Here is a 20,861-nt window from a genome sequence, read left to right as displayed (position 1 = left end):
AAGATGAAGCAGGCCTTCTAACAGCTCCTCGTTGATGTCTATGAGAGCAATGGCATTATTTGAAATGGATGGGCAAAGTTGGACGATAAGAATAAGAGCTGCAAAGCGGTTGAATAGCGCACCTGATTGCCAAGTCATTACCTTTGTCCACGAGCTGGACGGAAGCTTTTTGTGTCTTTAAAAGAAGTTGTGCAGGGCTTTTTGTTTTGCCACTATCGCCCTTAGGAGATGAGATACGACATGAGGTTGTTCTATTACACGTTTAAGTGTTCCGCTGTCAGTCTCCTCTATTATCTCACAGGAGTCACGCAACGTCACGTCAGTTATAGCCTACCGAATGTACTCTATTAAAGAAGCAAACCCCTCCTCTGGGATCCTATCTTTGGTACGACAGACCATGCATTCCATCAAAACCAACTCTGCTGTGGAGCTCTTTTGTCCACTGCTCATCAGATCTGGTCCGAACACTTGGAAAATTTTCAGCGGATCTGAGAGAAATGAAAACAGGGGTGTTAAACACGCAGAGCGAGGTCTAGAGCATCCTTTTATCGATTTGTACTTGTTGACTTACCAAGCGTGGCTACAAAATGGGTTGTTGCCATACGGATCTTGACATTTTTACTACTCAGCTGCCCCACCATCGCCCTCTCCAGTAGTTTTCTATTCAAATGCATTCTGGGTTAGATGCGGCTCAGGAGATAGCTTAGCAGTGTGGCGAAATCCAAAATTTTGGGGCTACGCACTCACCTTTGTTCCCCTTCTGCTTTCGAGAGGGCCTTGCAAAAAAAGTTTCCTTTCACCAATTCTTCTACAACGCGAACCGCATTCCATGTCCTTGACACGAATGCCGAATCGTCGGTTGTAAGGCTTCCGTCGTCATCGTTGCACTGGACATGTTTTAGAAGTTCTGGGAGGAGAAATCTCGGGAACAAAATGACAAATCCCGCCACTAGTTCTGCAGAGTCTGTAGCAATCTCCAGTGGATTATCCACAATGATGGAGATCATGGACTTTATCCGATCAAAGTCTTGCTCTGTCATGGCTGCGGCGAAGAGCTTGTGAAGCGCCATTGCTACATCCCTACCGACCACGGACTCTTGCGAAACCTACAAGTGCAAATATTACGAATGAAGCGGATTTTAAAAATGGTCCTTTTAAGCTGTCGCGATCTTTTTTTTTTTTTTTTTTTTTTTTTTTACCGTGGAGATCGAGAGAGAAAGTAGATCTGATTTCATGTCCCCTAGTTTTTGATAGATTTCGTCCGATGGTATGGATGGATCACAGTATCCAAGCAAGAGGCAGACGCCAAGCAACCTTGCTTGCAATAAGATGCCTTTCTAAGTGTTTGTGCAGGAGCGATTGCATTAGCGCGCTTCCCATGGTATCTCTCCCTACATACATGCATCATTTAAGCTCACTTTTGGTATCAGTTCCAGAATTTGCTCCATTGCTGCTGCTAATGCCAGGGCAGTGCCCCTTTGAAAAAGGACAGAAGAAAGAATGCCCCAGGACTGGGCGAATGATCTCAGGTCCTTATGCGATTGAAGGTCTCCATCGGTAAATCGATGATTGTTGAACAGCTGGATGAATTTTAGTGTATCCGCCAGCCCTGCGGATTCCATTGCAGATATCTTCAGGTTCCACTAAGTCCGTAAATTCATTCCTGTTAGCAACTTACAAGCTCATTTTTAGTCTTATCAGCTCCACCCCTCAACACTACCTGAACATACCGATTGATACTCCGTTAGCATCATTTGAATGCGCTGCATACTCTGTGAAAAGCACCATCTATAGGTTGTCTGATCAGCCAAGCTCTCTCCTTCATTGGCGCCGACCTCGATAACCAGCGCAGCATTGCGAATAGCCTCCATGAATTGAAGCTCTTGCAGAGTTTGATCCGCAAGGATACGAGATACCGCTATGGATACATCTAGTGCGAGACTTATGAGGCGGGTCATCGATCGACTACTGTCGCTAAAGACAGCTCTAATCACGCTAGTTAGTCACACGCGTACAAAGGATGAAAGTGATTTCACCGGCTTTTTCGTAAAATGGCTACACACCCGTCATCACGGACCATTCTAGACAACGAAGATACCCATGCTAAAAGTGTCGGCCCATCAGGATATGCATGATCTGCAATCCCTACTTTGAAAAGCATTTAACGAAAAAAAACGTCAAAATGACTAGTTGCTGGACGTGAGGTATCGACGTATCACATACGCGTCCTCTTACTAGCGTTGGGCTTTTCAAGTGACGCATCTATTTTGTTTCGACTTGGTTTGGTGTCGTCCATTGTCGATTTAGGGTTGCCGTATGTCTGGAGGGCATGCTCGATAGCCAAGAGTGCAGACAGCTTTCGCTTTTTGTCAGCCGATGGCGCTAGATCTCTATCTAACGCGCGCGCCATGATCGTCCTGTATGGGTATTCCAGTATAAGCCAATCCAGAAGCAGAAAAGCAATCCTTTTCTCAGAAACATCCGCCTTTTTTAGAAGCTAGGTAAGGATTAACGAAAGCTGTTTCAGTCAACCGCTTCACGCAGACTGTATGCCTGAAGTGCGCGCAGATGTACAAAAAACAACCTTATCTAGTAATGGCCGGTACACGTTCTCCATGCGCGATATCAACGCATCATCGTGTTCTGTGTCCCCTGTCGCCTCTACGTAAGAGATGAGCCTTCGCAAAGAATGAGAAAGAACGCCTATGTAGGGCCAAGAAATACAGATCATGTGGATGATCAGCAAAGGTCTATGCCAGAAAACATGAAATCACTATCCGTCCTGCTACACTATCATCATGGCAACAGCTTCCCATGTTGCTGACTTGCTTTCTCCTTCGATATTTTCAATGGCCTTTCTGAGAGCCGAACGGCTCGCCTGGAACAGGACTAGAAAAGTGTGGCCAAGACTTTGCTGTTGATGGCCATGCTCAGATTTGGATACACTAACATGAATTTCTTCTCCACCGCGTTCTGCGTCCTGATTTAGAGCAAGGTCAGCCTTGAAGGAATTCAAATGAAACATGGATGGTGATCACAGCGCGCGAATGAAGATCATTCGAGAAAGAATGATTTTTTATTTGGCAATCACTGCAAGCGCTTACGTCCAAGGTTCTTCCGCGTCACTTTCGCGTCTGAACCAATGATCTTAACTGGTGGTGTAAAGTTCGGCCGTGAAGACTGGCTCCCAATGGACGGTGATTGGGAGCCATAACTTCCTAGAGGCGATTCGTAGTTCAGATAAGGCACCTTTTTCCAGGGAATGCCAGCGACACCGGGGACCATGCTGTTGCCGTCTTCGTTGTGGTCTAGGTTGGCGTGCATCGGCATATGGATCGCTCCCTTGACTATACCACTGCACTTTTTCAGTTTTGCCAATGGTATAGGCGTGAGGATGTGAAGCGTGCGCGTTGAAGGCTGAATACTGCGGATGATCGCTAATCCATGACAGGTTGTGTGTTCAGGAGGCGGGGGTGGGTACTGTCCCAAAGGGAAGTAGTTTGGCGGCGCTATCTGTCCAGGAAGGATATGAGGAACTGGATTAGGCTGTCCATGATGATTTAACGATGGGGCTGAGTCCTCATCGTGGTCATCGACGGCTTGGGGGTTCTCCCTATCGCCTGTTAATGCCACTAGGCTCGCGTTGAGGACATGCAAAATTTGGCTACGCGGGACTTGGTCGAACAGAATCCAGACTCCTTTGGCTAAACTCCAGTCCCAGCACCATGGCCGTCTCGCCATTAACGCCTGAGTGAAGTCCCAAATCAAGTTATCGCCACCGCTCAACCCTAGTCTCTCGTCTCCCTCAGGTCTCAGGTAAAAATACGACAGCAAGGCGAGCGCACGGTGATCGGCCGGGTGGTATTTCGTAAACGGAGAGAGGTTGCTGTCGTCGCCGATTGCTACTGCTGCGACATACCAGAAGAAGGGGCATGGGCGTCCAGCAGCCAAGGCTTGCTCCTTCAGCGTGGCAAAAAAGGACTGCGGCAAATTAGAGTCCCCCACCGACGGAGAGTGGAAGCCAAAAATGTGCGAGGGCGCAGTGTAGTCAAGCAACTGCAACAGTAGGTCGTATCCCATGCCCTTGATCCAGCCTTGAGTATTAACGATTAATGGTATATGCTCATCCTCCTCGTCATCACTGTGGTAATCGTCCTCGGTATCCACCCAGGAACGCGTGTGTGAGACCTCACCATAGTAGGTTTTGACTAATTCCTTGATACAGGCCATGTAGTAATCAGGATCGTCCCTCGGGGTGCTGTTTCCTAGAAAGAACGCACGATAAGGCTGTCGCGGATGGGTGAAGGGTGCTCCTAACGCCGGTGTCTCGATAATATGAAGCGCCACCATCCCAACCGGCGTGAACTCGGACTGACCGATATCGCATTCGATAAATGCAACTCTCCGATACCTATGATAAAGAATGACGATAGATGAGAATATTATTCGGCTCTATGAATTGCTAGCCACAATTTCGCTTTCGCGCCTCACCTATTCAGCATACGGTTCAAGATCAGACGTGAAAATGTCGACTTCCCCATCTTCTTTCCACCGCACACAACGGAAACTGGTGGCTGCTTGACACGTCCTCCGTTTTCATTTAAAGTGGCATCAACCAGTACCTGCACAGCATCTCTCCATGTACTCGGGATCTTGAGTGCTATAATACCGTCTGTTGGGTCGAGAATCGGATGAAATCCATTCAAATAAGTCTCAAAACGGATGTGCGCCTGTTTTTCCTCCTCTTCCTTCACGCGTGAACGCGTTGTCGGCTTGACTGAAAGGACACCCTTAAACAGCGGAACTACTTTTTCGATTCCAAAAATCCCGCAGTCTTGGGCCGATTGAATTGCGAGCACTGTATCGAATTCGGTTAGCGCAAGTTGAGCTGTCATTGATTCCAGGTGCTGTCTCAGCTCTTTGGGTGTAGGTGTAGTGTTTTGTCCAATCATTTGGTCTCGCTGGGAGCCAGCCAGGCTGACTGCTTCGATGACTGCGAGGGCATGGGTACGTGGCGAGAAAACAGTGAAGGTCGATATGAATGAAAAGTCCAGCTCCTTTGGTGCTGAACTTCTAGATATTTTTCTTGAGTTTGACCGCCTCATCTCCGCCGTTCCTGACATAATATATCCCATGGCTGCTGCATGTCCGATCAGAGGTATGACCTTTGCACATCCTTGAAATACAAGCGTCTGTCCATGCAAGAGATACAAAGGAAGAGCAAAGGAATGAATACATAAAACGCGAAATGAGCCTATGCAAGTCCATTCAGAAGGGCTTACCTCTCCTCTTTTCATCCCTATAACCAACAATTCCAAACCTGAAAAATCAGGTAGGTAGGCGACGTTGGTGTGCGTCGGTTTGAAGCTTGACACTGACTGAGGATCAATGAAAAGTCTAGAGGGATCAAAGTCGAATGGCGGTGCGTTGTCGTTAGTGCCAAGTTCGTGCCAAGGCACCATGCCGAGTACGATCGGGTAAACCTTACTTGCGGTCGCGTTTCTCATACTGAGGCACAGATGCCATGTCCTTCGCTGATAACTTGGATTTGGCCTCTCCATCCCCATCCTCCGGATCTACGCTGACACGGCTATCGCTGTCACTGCCTGTGTCGCTAATTAGGGAGGCCTTCTCATCCCCCTCGTCCTCAATATTGTCAACTTGCACATGCTCCTCCACCTCCGGCGTCGATGTTTTTCTTGCTGCATCGTTCAATTGCTGCCTCCGTACGGCGACCGCGCTGACTGGTGTTGTCACTGGGATCGTCGTCGAAGATATAACTGTTACGGATGTCGAGACCGTTGAGCGCGCTAGAGTGTTGCACAGTGAGCTTAGTGAACAAGAGTTCAGCATCTATGAGCTTATGCTGATCGATGAGTATGATTCAGGTCTTCCTTACTAATCTTTTGCTTTTTTAGCTTCGGTGGCATCCTCGGTTTACGTGGGCGTTCATGGAGCATGACATCTACAGCTCTTTCCTTTATTATTTTTTTGTGGCGTGGCTTGCGAATTCAAGCATGTCGAACAATAAGGTTTGGTGCACCAAACACAGAGAAGCCTTCCTGCTTCGCCCACTTGGCAAAACCTTCAGTCTCGATCGCGTGGTCCACGGGATGAGTGGGGAAGTTGATGCCTGCCCGGTGGACTACTGCCTTGACCAGCGTGAAGGTTCCCCCGACTCCATCGAGAGGCACCAGCGTGTGGACGTGTGAGTCCAAATCGGCCATAGATTGGCGATACGTGCTGTGATCGCCACCGTAGCCTAGGGTCATGTATGCACAAATAAATGCAATCAATCAGCCTTTTAACTTTGTATAATGTTCAGATTTGCGGTATGAATTATCGTTTCATGCAACGAACCCTCAAAGAGAAATTCATCCCCATCTAGGACGCGCTGGATTGCCATGGATTCTGTGGTCTCAAACCAGTTGTTGCGGTCATATGGTACGCTCCTAGTAGTTAGCCAACCATGCTCAGATCGAAAGCAGTTCGGCGCAACTACGTCCTTGTCTAACCGCATAAGATTGAGCAGCAGATCCGGAGAATATTCGATTACATCCACATCAAGCCACAGCACCCATGATTCATCCATCAAAGTCGAGCTCAAAAGCGCGTTTCGACATTGGGCAAGCACTTTCCTTCGGGATTCCTGCACCTCATACGCGTGCCTCCCATCCTGCGTGTAACCAAGGGGCTGGGATGCCTGCTGCAGGACGGTAATCCTCCTATATGACGAAGTGGCTTTCAAGAACGAGATGTACGGTTGAAGCGCCAATAGGGTTGAATCCTGTTGACCATCGTCCGTCGTGGTGGACACAAGAAATCCGAGAGAAATCAACTCCTTGGGGTATTCCAAACTCGACAGGTTGCTGAAGTAGCTGTTAAAATATGACGCAGCATCCATAAGTGGTGTCAGGATAAGAACGTATGCCGTCGGCGTAAGGTCTTCCCTAGCCCCGGGAAGCGTATACGAATGTATGGGGCTTAGGCTGAGAGTACGATGCTCTGTCCTTGACTGGCTGACTTCAGGATCTGCTGCTTGAATATCGAAGAGATAGCGTCGTTCATCTGAGAATCCTGCAGTAACTTCGATCCAGACACTGTGCCAGTTCAGAAAGAGATAGCTTAGGAAGATGATGCCGACGATATGAAGAGCGTATCGTCGGCGTGGCACCCTGCAGGTGTAACTTGCCGTCGGCGGCATTGATTTGTTAGTTCTGGCGTCGATTATTGTCAGGGCTGCAACCGCAAGCAAAAAGATGAAGACAGGATGTGCGTGGTGGTGGTTACAGTGTCAAATTTACTTTGTTGCTCAACTACTTTATCTTTGCTGATCCGCACCTACTGCAAAAAACCCTTCCAGGGCCCATCAGCAACCTATTTGTGTAGCTTCCTTCTTGCTTGCACCAAAAATATCGGCAAATGTACAACCATTGAACGTGCATTCGGATACTTCCTGTAAGAGTTTAAATATCATCCGACACGACCTACTTGCTATCGAGACGAGCTCTGAGGCCCTGGCTTTGCTACTGCGAACACAAGGGCAGCTGCACTAACTAAACTACACCACGTACTGCGAGTCTCTGATGCCTCGTCATTACCATCCGCCCCTGCAAAAGGTGATAACAGAAAGACAATCCGCCTACCGGTAACCTCTATGCGGCGCCAGGACATACTTCAGCCAACAAGAGTACCAAAGTTGACGAGGAACACCAATTTATCCAAAAGCGCGCGAAAAACAATAGGAAAGAACGATCCTACGTTCGCCGACAAGAACCTCGGATGCGCGATGAAGATAAACGGACCTGGAAGATCATTTGGCAGGCTTCATCGCCGGCGGGCCAGAACTGCCACCGCTATTGCGGGACACTGGACTAGGGCTGTTCATACTATTCAGGAAGCCTTTGATGACGAGCGGTAGTGAGCTCGGCATTGTCAAAGGTGCAACACCGGGAGGTGTTGGGATCAAACACCAGAAACCAAGGGAGACAATGGTATACATACATAATAAAGCTGAAAGGGCTTCGATGGGTGCTTATCCGGCAGGCTGAGATGATATTCGAACGGTCGCCATCGCTTGATGCCTCAGATCTGCAAAACAGCATGTGATGTTATGGTGGAGACAGGAGCCAGAGGCATACGACCATCGCGAACAGGATGATACGAGAAAATATAAAAATTAACTCTTATTCTCACTCATTCCCTCTCTTTCCTCATCATTCTCTTTCATGTACCACCGAGCATGCCCTGCATCTTGAAAATCAGGGTCGTCGGAGCAAGGGATCTGCCCGTCATGGACAAGGCCTCGGACCTGACGGACGCCTACGTAGAGGTGCGCTTTGCCGATTTCGAGGCTCAGCGGACTACTGTCTGTCGCAAGACACTCAACCCTGTGTGGAACGAGGTAATGCATTCGCGGTGTCAATGACGAACTCGACGTATTCGCACTCATCACCTACATATAACGATGCCACAGAATTTCCACCTAGATCCTCAATGCTGAAAACTAATAATCTTGTATCGCACGCATTGACATATCCATAGGACTTCAGATTTGAGGTCACTGACGATGCTGATCTTCAGAACGAACCTCTGGAGCTCAAGGTGCTCGACTACGACGCCATCACTGCAAACGATTCTGTCGGCTCTGTCTTTATTGATTTAAATCCCCTATTGCCGGTCAATTCGCCCTGGCAGATCGCTGGATGGTTCCCAATTTATGACACTATTCGTGGCGTGCGAGGCGAGGTCAACGTCCAAGTCAAGCTTCAGTTCTTCGGCGATGTCAACCCCTTTAAGGACTCTTCAGCAGGAATCATGTTTTTCTCAACGACATCCTTGCCTGCTGGATACCAGATAGTAGCCATGCACGGCTTTGTGGACGCCATTGTGAACGAGGACGACCCTGAATATCATTGGAGCGATAGCTTTCGTACACAGCGATCGTCAAACGAAGCCCGTCAGAGACTTCTCTTCCGACTTTCGGGGCAACTCCGTCGATTGCTGGGCAAGGAGACATTGGATATGGGCGGAAACGCCGTTCTAGGCTATCAGCAATGTTTCGACTTGGAGAGCGAGGAACATGCCATCACGGCCCGTGCTGTTGGTACTGCCGTTAAAATCGCCATGGTTTCCAGTTCGTCGCCTCAGTTCATCGACAAGCTGCAACCGGTCACCCTGAACGATCTTCACGCGGATGATATCCTTTCATCGACACGGGAAGCCGAGCAGGGTTCTGGCGCCATCAGTGCTGGGCCCAGTCCCGACAGCATGTTACCTGCATTGGTACAGAGGAGACGCGGTTCGTCACTTTCAAGCGATAGCAGTAGTAGCACGGATTCTGCACCATCGGTCGCCAGTGGGGCCAGGAACAGCATCAATAATTACAAGTATCTGGAGCAACAAATATTTACGCTCCACGAATTCCCGCCAGGCACTGTATTCAACTTGGGTGGCATTGTGAGCGCGCGATCTGTAAAACTGATTGAGAATGATGATGTCGAAACACGCGACGCTTGGTGGAACGAGTTGCGGGACGAAATCAAGTCGCACGCGCGAGTACTGGGCTGCTCCCACATCATTGGCTATCAAGAGGCAGCGACCATCAACGACGAGCTCATTGTGCTTTCTGCAATTGGCACAGCCGCCAATCTGGATATGACCGCATTCACACCTGGATTCTTCGAGGTCGCCAAGAACCTGTCACGCTCGGGAAGCATTAGTCGGTCGTACGCTGATAACCCGGTGGACAGTCTTCCCACACCGATCACCACCAAGGCCAGCTTCCAGAATTCTCTCAAGGAGCAGCAATGGATGGAGATGCTAGCCAAGCGCAAAAGCAAGAGGAAACAGCCGTCTGGTAAGACTATAGCAAACACTTACTTTTTTAATGACCACCCATGGTAGATATTCTAATGCTGACTTTTAACCCACTGTACTCCCAACAGCCTGCAGAATGTGTCATATCCCATTCTATCGCAAGTCATCACCATTTCCTATGAGTCTGGTCAAGTGTCAGAAGTGCAAGAAGAAGTACGTTCCTGAGATCCTGCTTAGCACTGTAGAGCCGCCGGCGGAGCTGGGCGTGGTAGGACAGAGCGCCTTTGTGGAGGCACACGTCTGTCGGGCCAAGAAAAGAAAGGACGGGGAGTCGAATGCGACTATTGTGAGCGATGCTATACCATTCGTGGAATACGACTTGCATCGACAGCTTATGTACAAGCTTAAGATTCACGGTCTGAATGCCATTTTCGGCCTGCGGTTCCAGGTAACGGTGGGAGACTCTCTCATTGTCGCTGTCGCCTCCGGTACGGCGATGTACCTATCCGCTCTACCAACACCGCCAGCACTCAGAATCTCCAGAAACCTCGATGTGATTGATGAGGAGGACAAGAAGCTGCTGGAAATGCAGCGCAAGATCATGGACCTTTCAGAGACGAACCGACAGAACCTAGAGGCTGCTAAGCTGCGGGAGCAGGAGGATGGTGAGCCAGGGGCGCCGTCGACCCTTGCGGACGGAGCCTCGACAGGTCAGCCTGAGGACGACAGCTCCGGATCGAGCTCGGACTCTGAGGACGAGAACGAGAAAGATAACTATCAGACCAACGTGGTTATTCAGATTGACGACGACGCTGATGAAGACTTGATGGCTGTGCTGCTGGACCCAGTATTTACGGATGGATTTTTGCTTTGCAGCACTGAGACCCTCCCCAACCATCCGTACTTTGTCAGCACGGACCCGATGATCCCAGACAACGCTCATCTGATCACGACAGTCAAGCAGGGCCATATCAACATGATCTCTCACCATCCCAATCGACAGCTGGCAGCCCTCTTCCGATCCATTTACGAGGACCTTCGCTTCCGGCTGTCCTACTTCACGGACTGTGTGTTGGCGGGCATCACATACAACATTCAATTGCCAAGGTCTAACGAGGTTCAAATCCAACTCACAGCCGTAGCTCTTGGGCAGCAGCGCCAGACAGACGCCCTGGAGCCACTGGGAGTGCCGATCACTCTTTCTCCATGGAGGTCCGTGCCTGGATCGACTGCTTTATCCGCCAATCATTCTAGATCAGGGTCCGAGAACGGACCCCGGCCTTCGAGCGTATCTTCCGGTCGGCCACTGATCGCATCTGTTGAGGACTCGATGGTCTTCCAGATGGATGAGTGCCAAACATCGGACTCTCCACGGGAAACGTCGCCTTCCAGTCAGTCGAACACGCCAATCAGCGCTCTTACGGACCTTAGCACCCGATCAGGCGCGGTTCATCAGCTGGCGACGCAGCCGTCACGCCATACTATTCTTGGATCAACCTCTGCCACTGCTCCCACCACTCCTGCGCAAGAGTGCTTCGCTCCCTTGCCTGTCACTGACAGCGGACCCAGCACACCAATAGAGGGGCCAAGTAATATTCAGACGGCCGTAAAATCGCATGATAGCCAAGATCAAATACCGCTTGCCATGAGCTCGAACTTGGCCCCCCCGTCAAGCCCAACCTATCGGTCGATCTCATTCAACAACAGTGACGCCAGCGAGAATACAGTGGGAACAGGAACCACAAAACCGGAGCAGCAGCACAACCGCCATGCACGACAGTCATCCATCTCATCCACGCTCACACGACAGGGTCAGATGGAAGAGTCCGGCAGAGTGGCGTTTCTACCGATGATGCCAGCAGATCGGCCCTTCATTGAGGTGACGCCGCTGTCATTCATCCCTGGGCGAACACCGACACGGTACTTGGGCAAGCTGTCTCTTCACTTTGTCAAGGAAACGCATATTTTACACGATGCGACAGTTTCGAGTGGTATGGGCGGATTCGTACACGTTTTTCTGATGGAGATTCAGGCTGTGGCAAGGTCGCACGTGGCGGCGCTGGGTGGAGATGCGATTGTTGGTCTTCGAGTGGACGAGAGTTTCTTCCAGGAGAGTGTGAAAAATCAGGGATATGCACTCATATCAATCAGTGGAGACGTTGTAGGATGTGCGTTAAATGACCGGGAATCGAGTAGTTCTACCTCGTCGGACACAGAGGACGCTGAGAACGGGAATGAAGATGAAGGAAAAGAGGAGGAGGACGAGATGAATGAGGAAAGTAGCACTGGTAGGCCCAGACTGGATGGCACGCGGAGTATACCTCGAGACACTTCAGTGATGTCTGGATGGCAGAGCAATCAAAGCATCGAGAGTGTCGACATTCCTTCGTCCACGCTGCCAATATTTGAGCCGACAAATACTTGAATGAGACTACACATGTATGATATGCATCCTGTAACAAAACTAACTGCTCTGCAAACTGCCGGAATAAATTTGCAATGCACGTTACAACAACACCTCTACACATTTTGGTATAGTTTGTTTAGTGAATTTGTGAATATATGCGCCCTAACTGCCGTATGACTGCAGGTCGTCGCTGGATTCGAGCATTCGGTCATACATTTGGACCCCTGGCCGATGGTGAGACTGAGCAAAAGTGACCAAATCCTCCTTCGAGAGGCTATCCGACACGCCAACACCAATATGGACGAGTGTGGGCAGACGTGCCTTGAGCTCCTTGAGATCAATAAGATCCAAGCCGGGGTTCTGCAGAATGGTAAACTTTTCGAGTCGATCGAGTTGGCACAGATACGAGACGAGATTCTATTTAAGCGAGACCCACAACAGCGGAAAATGGAAAATAAGAGCAGTGGATCAAAGTCAGTAAAAGTGCCCTTCTTTGCTTGCGGATCAAATTCTATGAGCCTCACGCTCTTCCAAGATGCATAGATGAATGCTTACCACTGGAACCCAAGTATCGGCTAACTTGGCCAGCCTGAGGACCCGCAACCTCTCGCACTGAATGACCAGGCTCTGCAGGAACCGGACCTGTGTATCACACCCATCGTCCGCATAAGGCCGAGGGAACTTGTCCATGTACTCTAACACTTCCAAACTTGCGCATGGACTAGCATGATCAGCGAACAAGTCCTGTGTCACATTTCTGCAGTGCCACAACCTCAAGGCTCGGAGGCCCCTACACCTGACTAGTATATCCTGCAGGGACTCATTCATCACCAAGGGAACGTGCTCTAGATGCAGCTCTTCCAGCTGGGTTAAGTGCAGGGAGATGGACGAAAACGTCCTCAGGGTGAAATGGGACCCAAAGATGGTCAGCTTCTTCACCCTATTACAGTTAAACATCACTGCCACCATGGATTCGTCCGAAATCTCGCCGCAATCGATCAAACTAAGACTGTCGAGCTGCGCCAACGGGGTCTCTGTCAAAGATTCCAGCGCTTCATCCGTGATAGAAGACCCGCCCAAGACCAAATACTCCAATCCCGGTTGAGAGCGTAAAAAGGAGCTGATCAGTTGCGGACGGATACCGCTGCAGTTGCGAAAATGGATCGTCGATAGCTTTCCCAGCGTTGCTGCCGAGTTTCTAAGAGTCGACGCATAGCGGGTCAGCGCAAAGGGGGGACTGTGGTCAAAGCGGCCGGATGATGACGAGGACGACAATTGTAGCTCCATGTCGGAATGAGTGAACATGGACGAGGTAGAGGGTGAAGAAACTGCTGATGATGAGGCCGATAAGGTAGTCATTAGGGTCGAGGATGACGAGCTGCTTAGGGTTGTTGTTGCAGTTTCTATCCAGCGCGTATTCTCCATGAGAGGCGCCATTACGCTTTTGATGTGTTGATTGTTGTTGTTGTTGTTGCTATTGTTATTGTTATTGCTGCTCCCGTTAACGCTGAAGCTGACGCCGCTTGTTGTCCAGTGTCCGTTTGCAAGTATACCATACTTTTGTTCTAGCGCCTCCACCGTAGCGTCCTGTAAGGACGTGCAGTCCACAAAAGTCCAGGATCTTAGACGTGTACAAGCGGCTGCGATCTGCTCGACCACGGCATCTGACATCTTGGGTGCCCCGATAACCAGTACCTCAAGCTCAACACATGCCTTGCCGATCCAGCAGAGCGATTCGTCCGTGAAAGAGTTGCCCTGAAGTTCTAGGACTGTGAGTTGAGAGCAATGTCGGAGGACCATGCTTAGCTGTGCGTCGCCCATGGTATCGGGGCAGTCAACCAGGCGAAGTTCTTTCAATCCCGAAAAACACGGCTCCAGATAAACTAGAGCCTCGAGCGGGATGTCCAAGTGGCCTAGAGTAAGTTGTCTCAGCGCTTTGGAGTTCATGAGGATCGAGAGCAGGTGGTTTGAAAAGGGCAGTCGAATGCGGCGTAGATCCAAAGTCCGAAAGCCGAGCTTGGTAGACCGCGCCAAGATTTCAAAGTGGTGAGTCGAGAGGACGCTGACCAGGGCTCCAAAGTCGATGCTCCGGATAAACTGTGCGCGATGATAGATCCTTTGGCCATGAAAGGGGATTCCATATTCTTTGCGCTGCTGATGCGGGCGATATGGCGTGGGGACCAGCAAGGCGCACGAGGACGAGTGGAACAAGGGGTGTGAGGGAGAGGACTTTTCGCGCATGGTAAGAGACCGACGGAGGGCGGAGGAGGTAGAGGCAGCAACGACGGCATCTGCTATCGAGGTTGCTGGGGAAATAGGACCGTAGAGGTCGACTTCATGGCGCAGGGTATCGAGCAGCAGACTGAAGCTGTAGAGAGAGTGGCATTTTGGATGACGCCAAAGGAGGATCAAGCCTGCAGCCGCCCATTCGGAATTGACAAGACAGCAGGCTCTGAGATCGGACTGGGCTAGGAGATCGAGTGTGAGGATGTGGTGGAGGATGTCGGGGGAAGAGAGGGCGATGGAGAGGGCGTGCATTGGCTGGTGAAGGAGTAGGGAGGATGGAGAAGGATGGAATGGATGGAATGGATGGAATGGATGGATGGATGGAATGGATGGATGGATGGATGCAGAAGGGCGAAAGCGAAAGAAGCAGAGCACCTCTCTCTCTCTCACACACACACACACACACACACGTCTTTGTATGCCTCTTGTCCTATCCACCTCCTTCTTGCTCCTCTCTCGCCCAGCACACGCTGCGGATGAAACAGCCAGCGTCGGTGTCAGGTCAAGACACGACAAGACACGAGAGCAGCTCCTGGCTGAACATGCACAGCCCAATGGCGGGGACGCTAACCAATCCAACCTTAAGTCGAAACTCAAAAAACCAGGCGGACTGTGTGTGTGTGTGTGTTTGGTTTGTATACTCTGTTGCGGTATGCTGTGCGATGTGGTGTCGATGCATGGTGTGCATGGTGTGCATTGTGTGCCTATTATGTGCATAAAGCTGTGCGGTGCGGCGCGCTACAGCCCATACTGCTCCAGCATCCGCTGGAGGGCCTGCCTTGCCCTTCCGTCGTCCTCTTCATCCACCCCGCTATCTGCATTCTCGGATTCTTCCTCGCTGCCAGAGTACACCGCCTCATCCTCGTCTTCAATGCTACGCACAACATCATCCTCAACACCGCCCTCCTCTCTATCCTCAACAATGCCCTCCGCCTCGCTCTCGATATTCTCCTCCGCATTATCCCCAATGTTACCTACACTACCATCGTAGTCCAGCTCGTACAGATCCTCCTCGATCGCTCTATCTTCTTCAGAAATAGCTTGCTCTGCCGTCCGCTTTTTGCCTTTGCCGTCAAGCAGCCCCCTGACCTCATCTGCAATGTTGATTGAAAAGTAAAGGTTATGACATGTTGACACATTCAAGTCGATCCACTGTTGCCCTCACTACTTCTGGGTCACTGTACTCACCGAAAGAACTACGCAGGCCTTGGGTTGTTTCTCCTTGGTAACCTGAAGACTGGTCTGGCAAAGACACAGCACCGACGTTAATGCGCCGTGAAGAGTAAGGGTCTTCAGATGGCTGATAGTCTAAACCATTCGGTCCAATATACTCATTCTCGTGTTCATCGCCGTCATACACATCGCAAATATCGTCGCTGTCATCGTCATTGTCGTCGTCGTCATCGTCATCGTCATCGTCATCACAGTCCTCGCTGTCGTCGTTATCTTCATTGCTGTATCTGCCCTCGATATAGACATCCTGATGCCTGTTTCCTCTCTCAGGTTCATCACGGCTATCATGGAAAGCTCTCTCCTCTGCGGCCTCTTGATAGGCGCTTCCCCATGTCCCCCCACGCTCACTCTCGTTGACTGCAACATCAGTCAGATCTGCGAGTGGACTTCCCGATGATATGGCTGTGATATCCCTGTGCACACCACAGCCTATGGGCGGAGAAAGCAATGATCTAGACAAATCCTGCGCCCTCATCTGAGTATGCCCATCCGACGCTAATCCTGATCCATCCATGGCTGTAGAACTGAAGGCCGTGGACACGGGTCGGTTTATTGCTCGCAATCTGGCCCTTGTCTGAGCTTCGAGCTCTTTTGATTTCCGTCGCTTGCGTGGGCGCACGCGCTCCAGATCTGAGGCGTCCAATAATCCTGACTCTGAAAGTTGTAGCATCTTGAGCAAAACACCCTCCTCCAACTGCAACTTCAATAACTCCTTGTGCAGCCTAACTGCGAGATCCGTTAATACTAAGTGCTCCTGCTCCTGCTCTGCATGAATTAGAGTCTGCAAATCTTGAAGTGGTAGAGGTCGGGTGGATAGTTGGGCAAGTCTATCCTTATGAAACTTCGTTAGCTTGACTAGGGACTCAATCGACCCTTCTCTCATGACAGGCCTGATTATGGACCTTGACCTTGCGCGCGTGCCGGATTCCTTGAATTCCGTAGGTCGCCATATCTGTGGTGGTCTTGTCATCTTCTTTTTTGATGGTGGCTTCGGGGGGCGTGGTACTTTTGGTTTCATTATCAGCTTTTGCTGCTGCTGTTCCTGAGGCGGTATGGCTGCTACAATAGGAGGCCGGTCGTAGATGCTGCCTCCCAGCCGCATCCGCTTTTCAAAATGGTGCCTTCCCAGCATGCACCTCTCCGTGGCCTCTATCAATCCGCTTCTCTTTGTAGTCTCATCAGGAGAGGACGAAGATATGACGACTCTCTTCTTGTAGGCCGGCTTGACAGCGAGAGGCCTTGGAGCCATGGGTTGTTGATCTACCTCAGTGTGTTCAGCGGCTGTAGCTGAAGGCGCCTCTGGTATTTCTCCATCGGGATCATTCAGTGCGGTTGTTGAAGACGACGTTGGTGGTAAGGATGGCAGTTGCACCTGCGCTTGGCTTTGAAGGGCCTTGGTGGTGGATATCATGCTGTCCTCTCCTGAACGCTTTTCCAAGCTGTTGCCAGCAGCGGTTTCGCGATGTAGATATTGTTGCAAGGACGATTCTGTTGAGCCTAGTGGGATTGTCGGAGAGGATCTTCCGCATTGATCAGGATCGCGATCCATGTCCGTTGTCCATGTGAGTTGATTATGATTCTGACGCAAGCTGGGGGCGAATGGCAGAAGACTGTCACGTGCATCAACCTGGATGCCTTGGTCCCCTGCTGTGCTCAACAAGCTCCTTTCGAAACAACCGCCATCACTGCCATCACCATCTAACTGCTCACCATCATTCAAAGCAGCGCTCTCCTGCCATTTCACACAACTCTCTGAACACACTGCCCGGAACCACATGTCTCGACAGCGTCAGCCCGTGTATTTGTCACTCTTTGCACTTTCCGTTCTGGCCCTAGCATTTCTATCACCTTCCATTTACCTCGCCCATGTTCAAGCGCACCCATTTCCACTTCCGAAGCAACTGCTGCCTGCTTCTGAGCGGTATCAGCCAAATCAACAACAGCTATTGCCCTTAGGACAAGGAACCACCCAAATACCTTTCAATCTGGAAATGCCGCAGTCTCCACGCCATATTACTGATAAGATGGGCCTTGTGTCCGGTCAGGACTTGCCGTACGAAGCAGTAACTTTGAGGCACCTGCTGCACCATGGTGGTGTTCGCTACCCGAATTTATTTAAAAAGATGGACGTCAACCGCGAGGACATTGCTCTTTCAGAGTTGCTGACTGGAAAGTCTCTCAGCCACCGTATCAAGGTCAAGGCGATGACCACACTGAAGCCCCATGATCAATCATACCGCAATCAAGGATTTCGCTTCATTGATACATCTGCCACACCGGAATTTTGGACCGTAGAGGCCGTCGTCGGGCCGGATATAACGGACAAGGACACGATTCTCGAACTATCCAAAATGAATTATAACTCATACACCGAAGTGGCCAGCCCTGGCTGGTACGACCTAGAGGGACATTGGAGCGTCGTAAGTGCTACCTCGGCTAATATTGCCTTCCCTCTTTTTTTCCTGTAGGCTGTAATCGCTAACACTTCCTCTCTGAATTATGCTGATACGGCAGAATTCCACGTTTGGTTGGGAGGAGGATGGCGTTCGAGGACATGTGTTTGCGTCTGCGGACAATAGCACTCTTATCATTGCCATCAAAGGAACAAGCGCCGCGATTCTAGGAGGAGGAGGAGGTACCTCCACGCGCGACAAAATCAATGTGAGACTTGATGGCGTTTGCTTCAGACGTGACACCTGTGTGCAAGCCCTTTACATCATGGCTTGGTATGCTGAGCCAGTCTGACCTTGCGATTGACGTGTATAGGACAATCTTTTGTTTTCATGCTGCTGTGCCAAAGTGGATCGCACATGGAGGGGTGTCTGTGACTGCAATACGGGCGGATATCAGTGTGATCAAACGTGTATTGAGAACAGCGTTAACAGTGATGATGTTTATTATAACATTGCAATGGTAAGCTGATAATTCCTGCCCGTGCCTGAGGCGTAAATTGTAAGAGCACCGCTGACGGATTTCTTTCTTGAATGCAGGCCATATTGTGGGCCGTCCAGGACATGTACCCGGGCGCCAATGTTTGGCTGACGGGACACAGTCTAGGAGGAGCCCTCGCTGCTCTTCTCGGATTGACGTTTGGAGTGCCCACGGTGACGTTCCAAACGCCGGGCGACAGGCTAGCGGCACAGAGACTGCATCTGCCTATGCCCCCGGCGATCGATTGGAACGACTTACCGCTCTTTCATATTGGCCACACCGCAGACCCAATCTTCCAGGGCGTGTGCAACGGTCCTTCGAGCGCCTGTTACTACTCTGGCTTTGCGATGGAGAGGTAAGGCAGCTGTGCACTTTGTTGGAAAAGGAAGCCTTTTTCGTTAAAAACGCGTTTTGTTGATGGAACTGCTTTGCTTGCGTTCCTGAACTTGATGTTCTTTTTATTGTAGCAAATGCCACACGGGACGTACATGCGTTTACGACCCTGTGAAGGAGGACAACTGGAAGGTCGACATCCGCACCCATCGGCTATTTGATACTATCGAGGGCGTGCTCAAGGTCAAGCCTGTACCCACATGTAAACCCGAGGAGGGCTGCGTCGACTGCGAACTCTGGTCGTACAGTTAGCTTGCTAATGCAGCTGCCAAAGCAATAAAACAACCCTACTGACCTGGTCTACTGAGCCCATAGCACATGCGCTGTAATTGATGCATTTCAAATCCATCCTTCATCGCCTTTCTTCATCTTGCGCCGAAACGCTTCCCTGATCTTGCAACCGCGACAGTGCCAGCCAAGGCATGTCGATCCTCCTGTCATTGCAGCAATTGAATCCCATCCTCTGATTCTCAACACTCCGGACACCCACAGAACAAGCGCGCATTTCTCCAAGGCCAAGACGGCAGCATGGGTGTACCAACAGCACATGGTGATCTTGAAGGCGACTCAGAGAACGAGGGGCCAGTGGAGACGGACCCATCGAATCGGTACCAGCGCTGCGACGAAATCCTAGGTGAAGGTGCCTATAAATTGGTCTACAAAGCCTGCGACCTCGAGGAGGGCAATGAGGTTGCTTGGAACCAGCTGCGGTTCGATCATCTCTCCAAGCGCGAGGCTCTAAAGATCCTGTCTGAAATCAAGATCCTGCAGTCCATCCGCAATGAGCACATCATCAATTTTTATGCGTCTTGGTCGACCCCAACGAGCAACGGTGGCGAGCGGATCGTCTTTATCACTGAACTCATGTCCTCAGGCACGCTGAAGCAGTATCTGAGGAAGACACTCAAGGGGGTGCCTAAGCCAAAGGTCGCGAAGTCTTGGTGTAGGCAGATCCTCCAGGGACTCGCCTATCTGCACACCCACGACCCACCAATCATCCATCGCGACCTCAAGTGTGATAACATCTTCATCAATGGCAACAACGGACAGCTCAAGATCGGAGACCTCGGCCTGGCCGTCGTCCGCCATCGCACACATGTGTCGTCGGTCCTGGGGACACCTGAGTTCATGGCTCCGGAACTCTATGACGAAAAGTACAACGAAAAGGTCGACATCTATGCCTTTGGCATGTGCGTCCTCGAAATGGTAAGCACTTGTTGGGATGCCATCTTGGTGGTGCTCGCATATGGTCTGCGTGGGTAATTTTACGTATGACTAATCCTAAACCGACGTATATGTGCTTCGCCAGGTCACCAAGGATTATCCCTACGCAGAGTGCACGAATCAGGCCCAAATATATCGGAAGGTTACGCAGGGCATCAAGCCGCAAGCGCTCGACCATATCCAGGACCCAGAGATCAAGGGTTTCATAACTCACTGTCTGGACCATGATGCCTCGACACGGCCTTCTGCCCACGAGCTGCTTGCATTGGATTTCCTGAAGCCCTGCATCCCATACCATATTCCCACGGAGGCCGGTGAACCGAACCCAGCCCTCTCCCTGCTATGGCCTGCAAGGTCCGTGCGTACTGCTGTACCAGGTGCCGTACCGTTATCTTCTCTGGCCTCTGAAGCAGGTCCTACGCAATCGCAGGACAAGGACGTGCCCCCAGCAGGGTTTATCCCCACGGCACTCGATATCGATAACAAGACCTATCACATCCACTCCAACATGATGCCGTCAACTCCAAATTCCGCTCACCAGAATCCGCAGCCTGCCCTACCGCAAGGC

At 50.7% G+C, this 20,861-nt stretch overlaps 9 protein-coding genes across 9 annotated transcripts; 4 read left to right on the top strand and 5 right to left on the bottom strand.

Moving 5' to 3' along the window:
- Positions 1–279: 279 nt before the first annotated feature.
- BC939DRAFT_331508 (uncharacterized protein) lies at positions 280–1,426 on the bottom strand. The gene is made up of 5 exons (XM_051551600.1): positions 1,419–1,426; positions 1,200–1,333; positions 748–1,106; positions 572–660; positions 280–488 (listed from the first exon to the last, which is right to left on the bottom strand). Exons 2-5 carry the CDS (start codon positions 1,233–1,235, stop codon positions 331–333), a joined length of 642 nt encoding a protein of 213 aa, XP_051407417.1. The 5' UTR covers positions 1,236–1,333; positions 1,419–1,426; the 3' UTR covers positions 280–330.
- Positions 770–2,537, bottom strand: BC939DRAFT_331550 (uncharacterized protein). The gene is made up of 6 exons (XM_051551602.1): positions 2,236–2,537; positions 2,064–2,148; positions 1,731–1,974; positions 1,419–1,643; positions 1,200–1,333; positions 770–1,106 (listed from the first exon to the last, which is right to left on the bottom strand). Exons 1-5 carry the CDS (start codon positions 2,408–2,410, stop codon positions 1,241–1,243), a joined length of 822 nt encoding a protein of 273 aa, XP_051407416.1. The 5' UTR covers positions 2,411–2,537; the 3' UTR covers positions 770–1,106; positions 1,200–1,240.
- Positions 2,538–5,943: 3,406 nt separating this feature from the next.
- On the bottom strand, positions 5,944–6,925 carry BC939DRAFT_416181 (uncharacterized protein). The gene is made up of 2 exons (XM_051553005.1): positions 6,361–6,925; positions 5,944–6,262 (listed from the first exon to the last, which is right to left on the bottom strand). Exons 1-2 carry the CDS (start codon positions 6,902–6,904, stop codon positions 6,012–6,014), a joined length of 795 nt encoding a protein of 264 aa, XP_051407415.1. The 5' UTR covers positions 6,905–6,925; the 3' UTR covers positions 5,944–6,011.
- A 1,260-nt stretch (positions 6,926–8,185) lies between these two features.
- BC939DRAFT_466104 (uncharacterized protein) lies at positions 8,186–12,335 on the top strand. The gene is made up of 3 exons (XM_051557607.1): positions 8,186–8,404; positions 8,545–9,859; positions 9,948–12,335. Exons 1-3 carry the CDS (start codon positions 8,243–8,245, stop codon positions 12,242–12,244), a joined length of 3,774 nt encoding a protein of 1,257 aa, XP_051407414.1. The 5' UTR covers positions 8,186–8,242; the 3' UTR covers positions 12,245–12,335.
- Positions 12,336–12,352: 17 nt separating this feature from the next.
- On the bottom strand, positions 12,353–14,829 carry BC939DRAFT_466103 (uncharacterized protein). Its single transcript, XM_051557606.1, has 2 exons — positions 12,782–14,829; positions 12,353–12,643 (listed from the first exon to the last, which is right to left on the bottom strand). The coding sequence occupies exons 1-2, from the start codon at positions 14,762–14,764 to the stop codon at positions 12,389–12,391; spliced, it is 2,238 nt and encodes a 745-aa protein (XP_051407413.1). The 5' UTR covers positions 14,765–14,829; the 3' UTR covers positions 12,353–12,388.
- Positions 14,830–14,840: 11 nt separating this feature from the next.
- Positions 14,841–15,772, top strand: BC939DRAFT_466102 (uncharacterized protein). Its single transcript, XM_051557605.1, has 2 exons — positions 14,841–15,686; positions 15,754–15,772. The coding sequence occupies exon 1, from the start codon at positions 14,850–14,852 to the stop codon at positions 15,501–15,503; it is 654 nt and encodes a 217-aa protein (XP_051407412.1). The 5' UTR covers positions 14,841–14,849; the 3' UTR covers positions 15,504–15,686; positions 15,754–15,772.
- Positions 15,422–17,815, bottom strand: BC939DRAFT_331392 (uncharacterized protein). Its single transcript, XM_051551598.1, has 3 exons — positions 15,844–17,815; positions 15,701–15,754; positions 15,422–15,606 (listed from the first exon to the last, which is right to left on the bottom strand). The coding sequence occupies exons 1-2, from the start codon at positions 17,520–17,522 to the stop codon at positions 15,709–15,711; spliced, it is 1,725 nt and encodes a 574-aa protein (XP_051407411.1). The 5' UTR covers positions 17,523–17,815; the 3' UTR covers positions 15,422–15,606; positions 15,701–15,708.
- A 300-nt stretch (positions 17,816–18,115) lies between these two features.
- Positions 18,116–19,391, top strand: BC939DRAFT_466093 (alpha beta-hydrolase). The gene is made up of 5 exons (XM_051557604.1): positions 18,116–18,137; positions 18,214–18,406; positions 18,512–18,658; positions 18,736–19,031; positions 19,144–19,391. Exons 2-5 carry the CDS (start codon positions 18,245–18,247, stop codon positions 19,319–19,321), a joined length of 783 nt encoding a protein of 260 aa, XP_051407410.1. The 5' UTR covers positions 18,116–18,137; positions 18,214–18,244; the 3' UTR covers positions 19,322–19,391.
- A 206-nt stretch (positions 19,392–19,597) lies between these two features.
- Positions 19,598–20,776, top strand: BC939DRAFT_485220 (kinase-like domain-containing protein; the record flags this gene model as incomplete). The annotated part of the gene is made up of 3 exons (XM_051559295.1): positions 19,598–20,275; positions 20,379–20,607; positions 20,724–20,776. The coding sequence occupies 3 exons, from the start codon at positions 19,598–19,600 to the stop codon at positions 20,774–20,776; spliced, it is 960 nt and encodes a 319-aa protein (XP_051407409.1).
- Between the last annotated feature and the right edge of the window lie 85 nt (positions 20,777–20,861).

This window comes from Gamsiella multidivaricata, assembly GCF_025024155.1.
Source record: "Gamsiella multidivaricata strain RSA 2152 chromosome Unknown BC939scaffold_95, whole genome shotgun sequence".
In the NCBI taxonomy this organism is placed as follows: Eukaryota; Fungi; Mortierellomycota; class Mortierellomycetes; order Mortierellales; family Mortierellaceae; genus Gamsiella; species Gamsiella multidivaricata.
The sequence above is the reverse complement of the archived record's forward strand: the minus strand, read 5'-3'. Positions and strand labels throughout refer to the sequence as shown.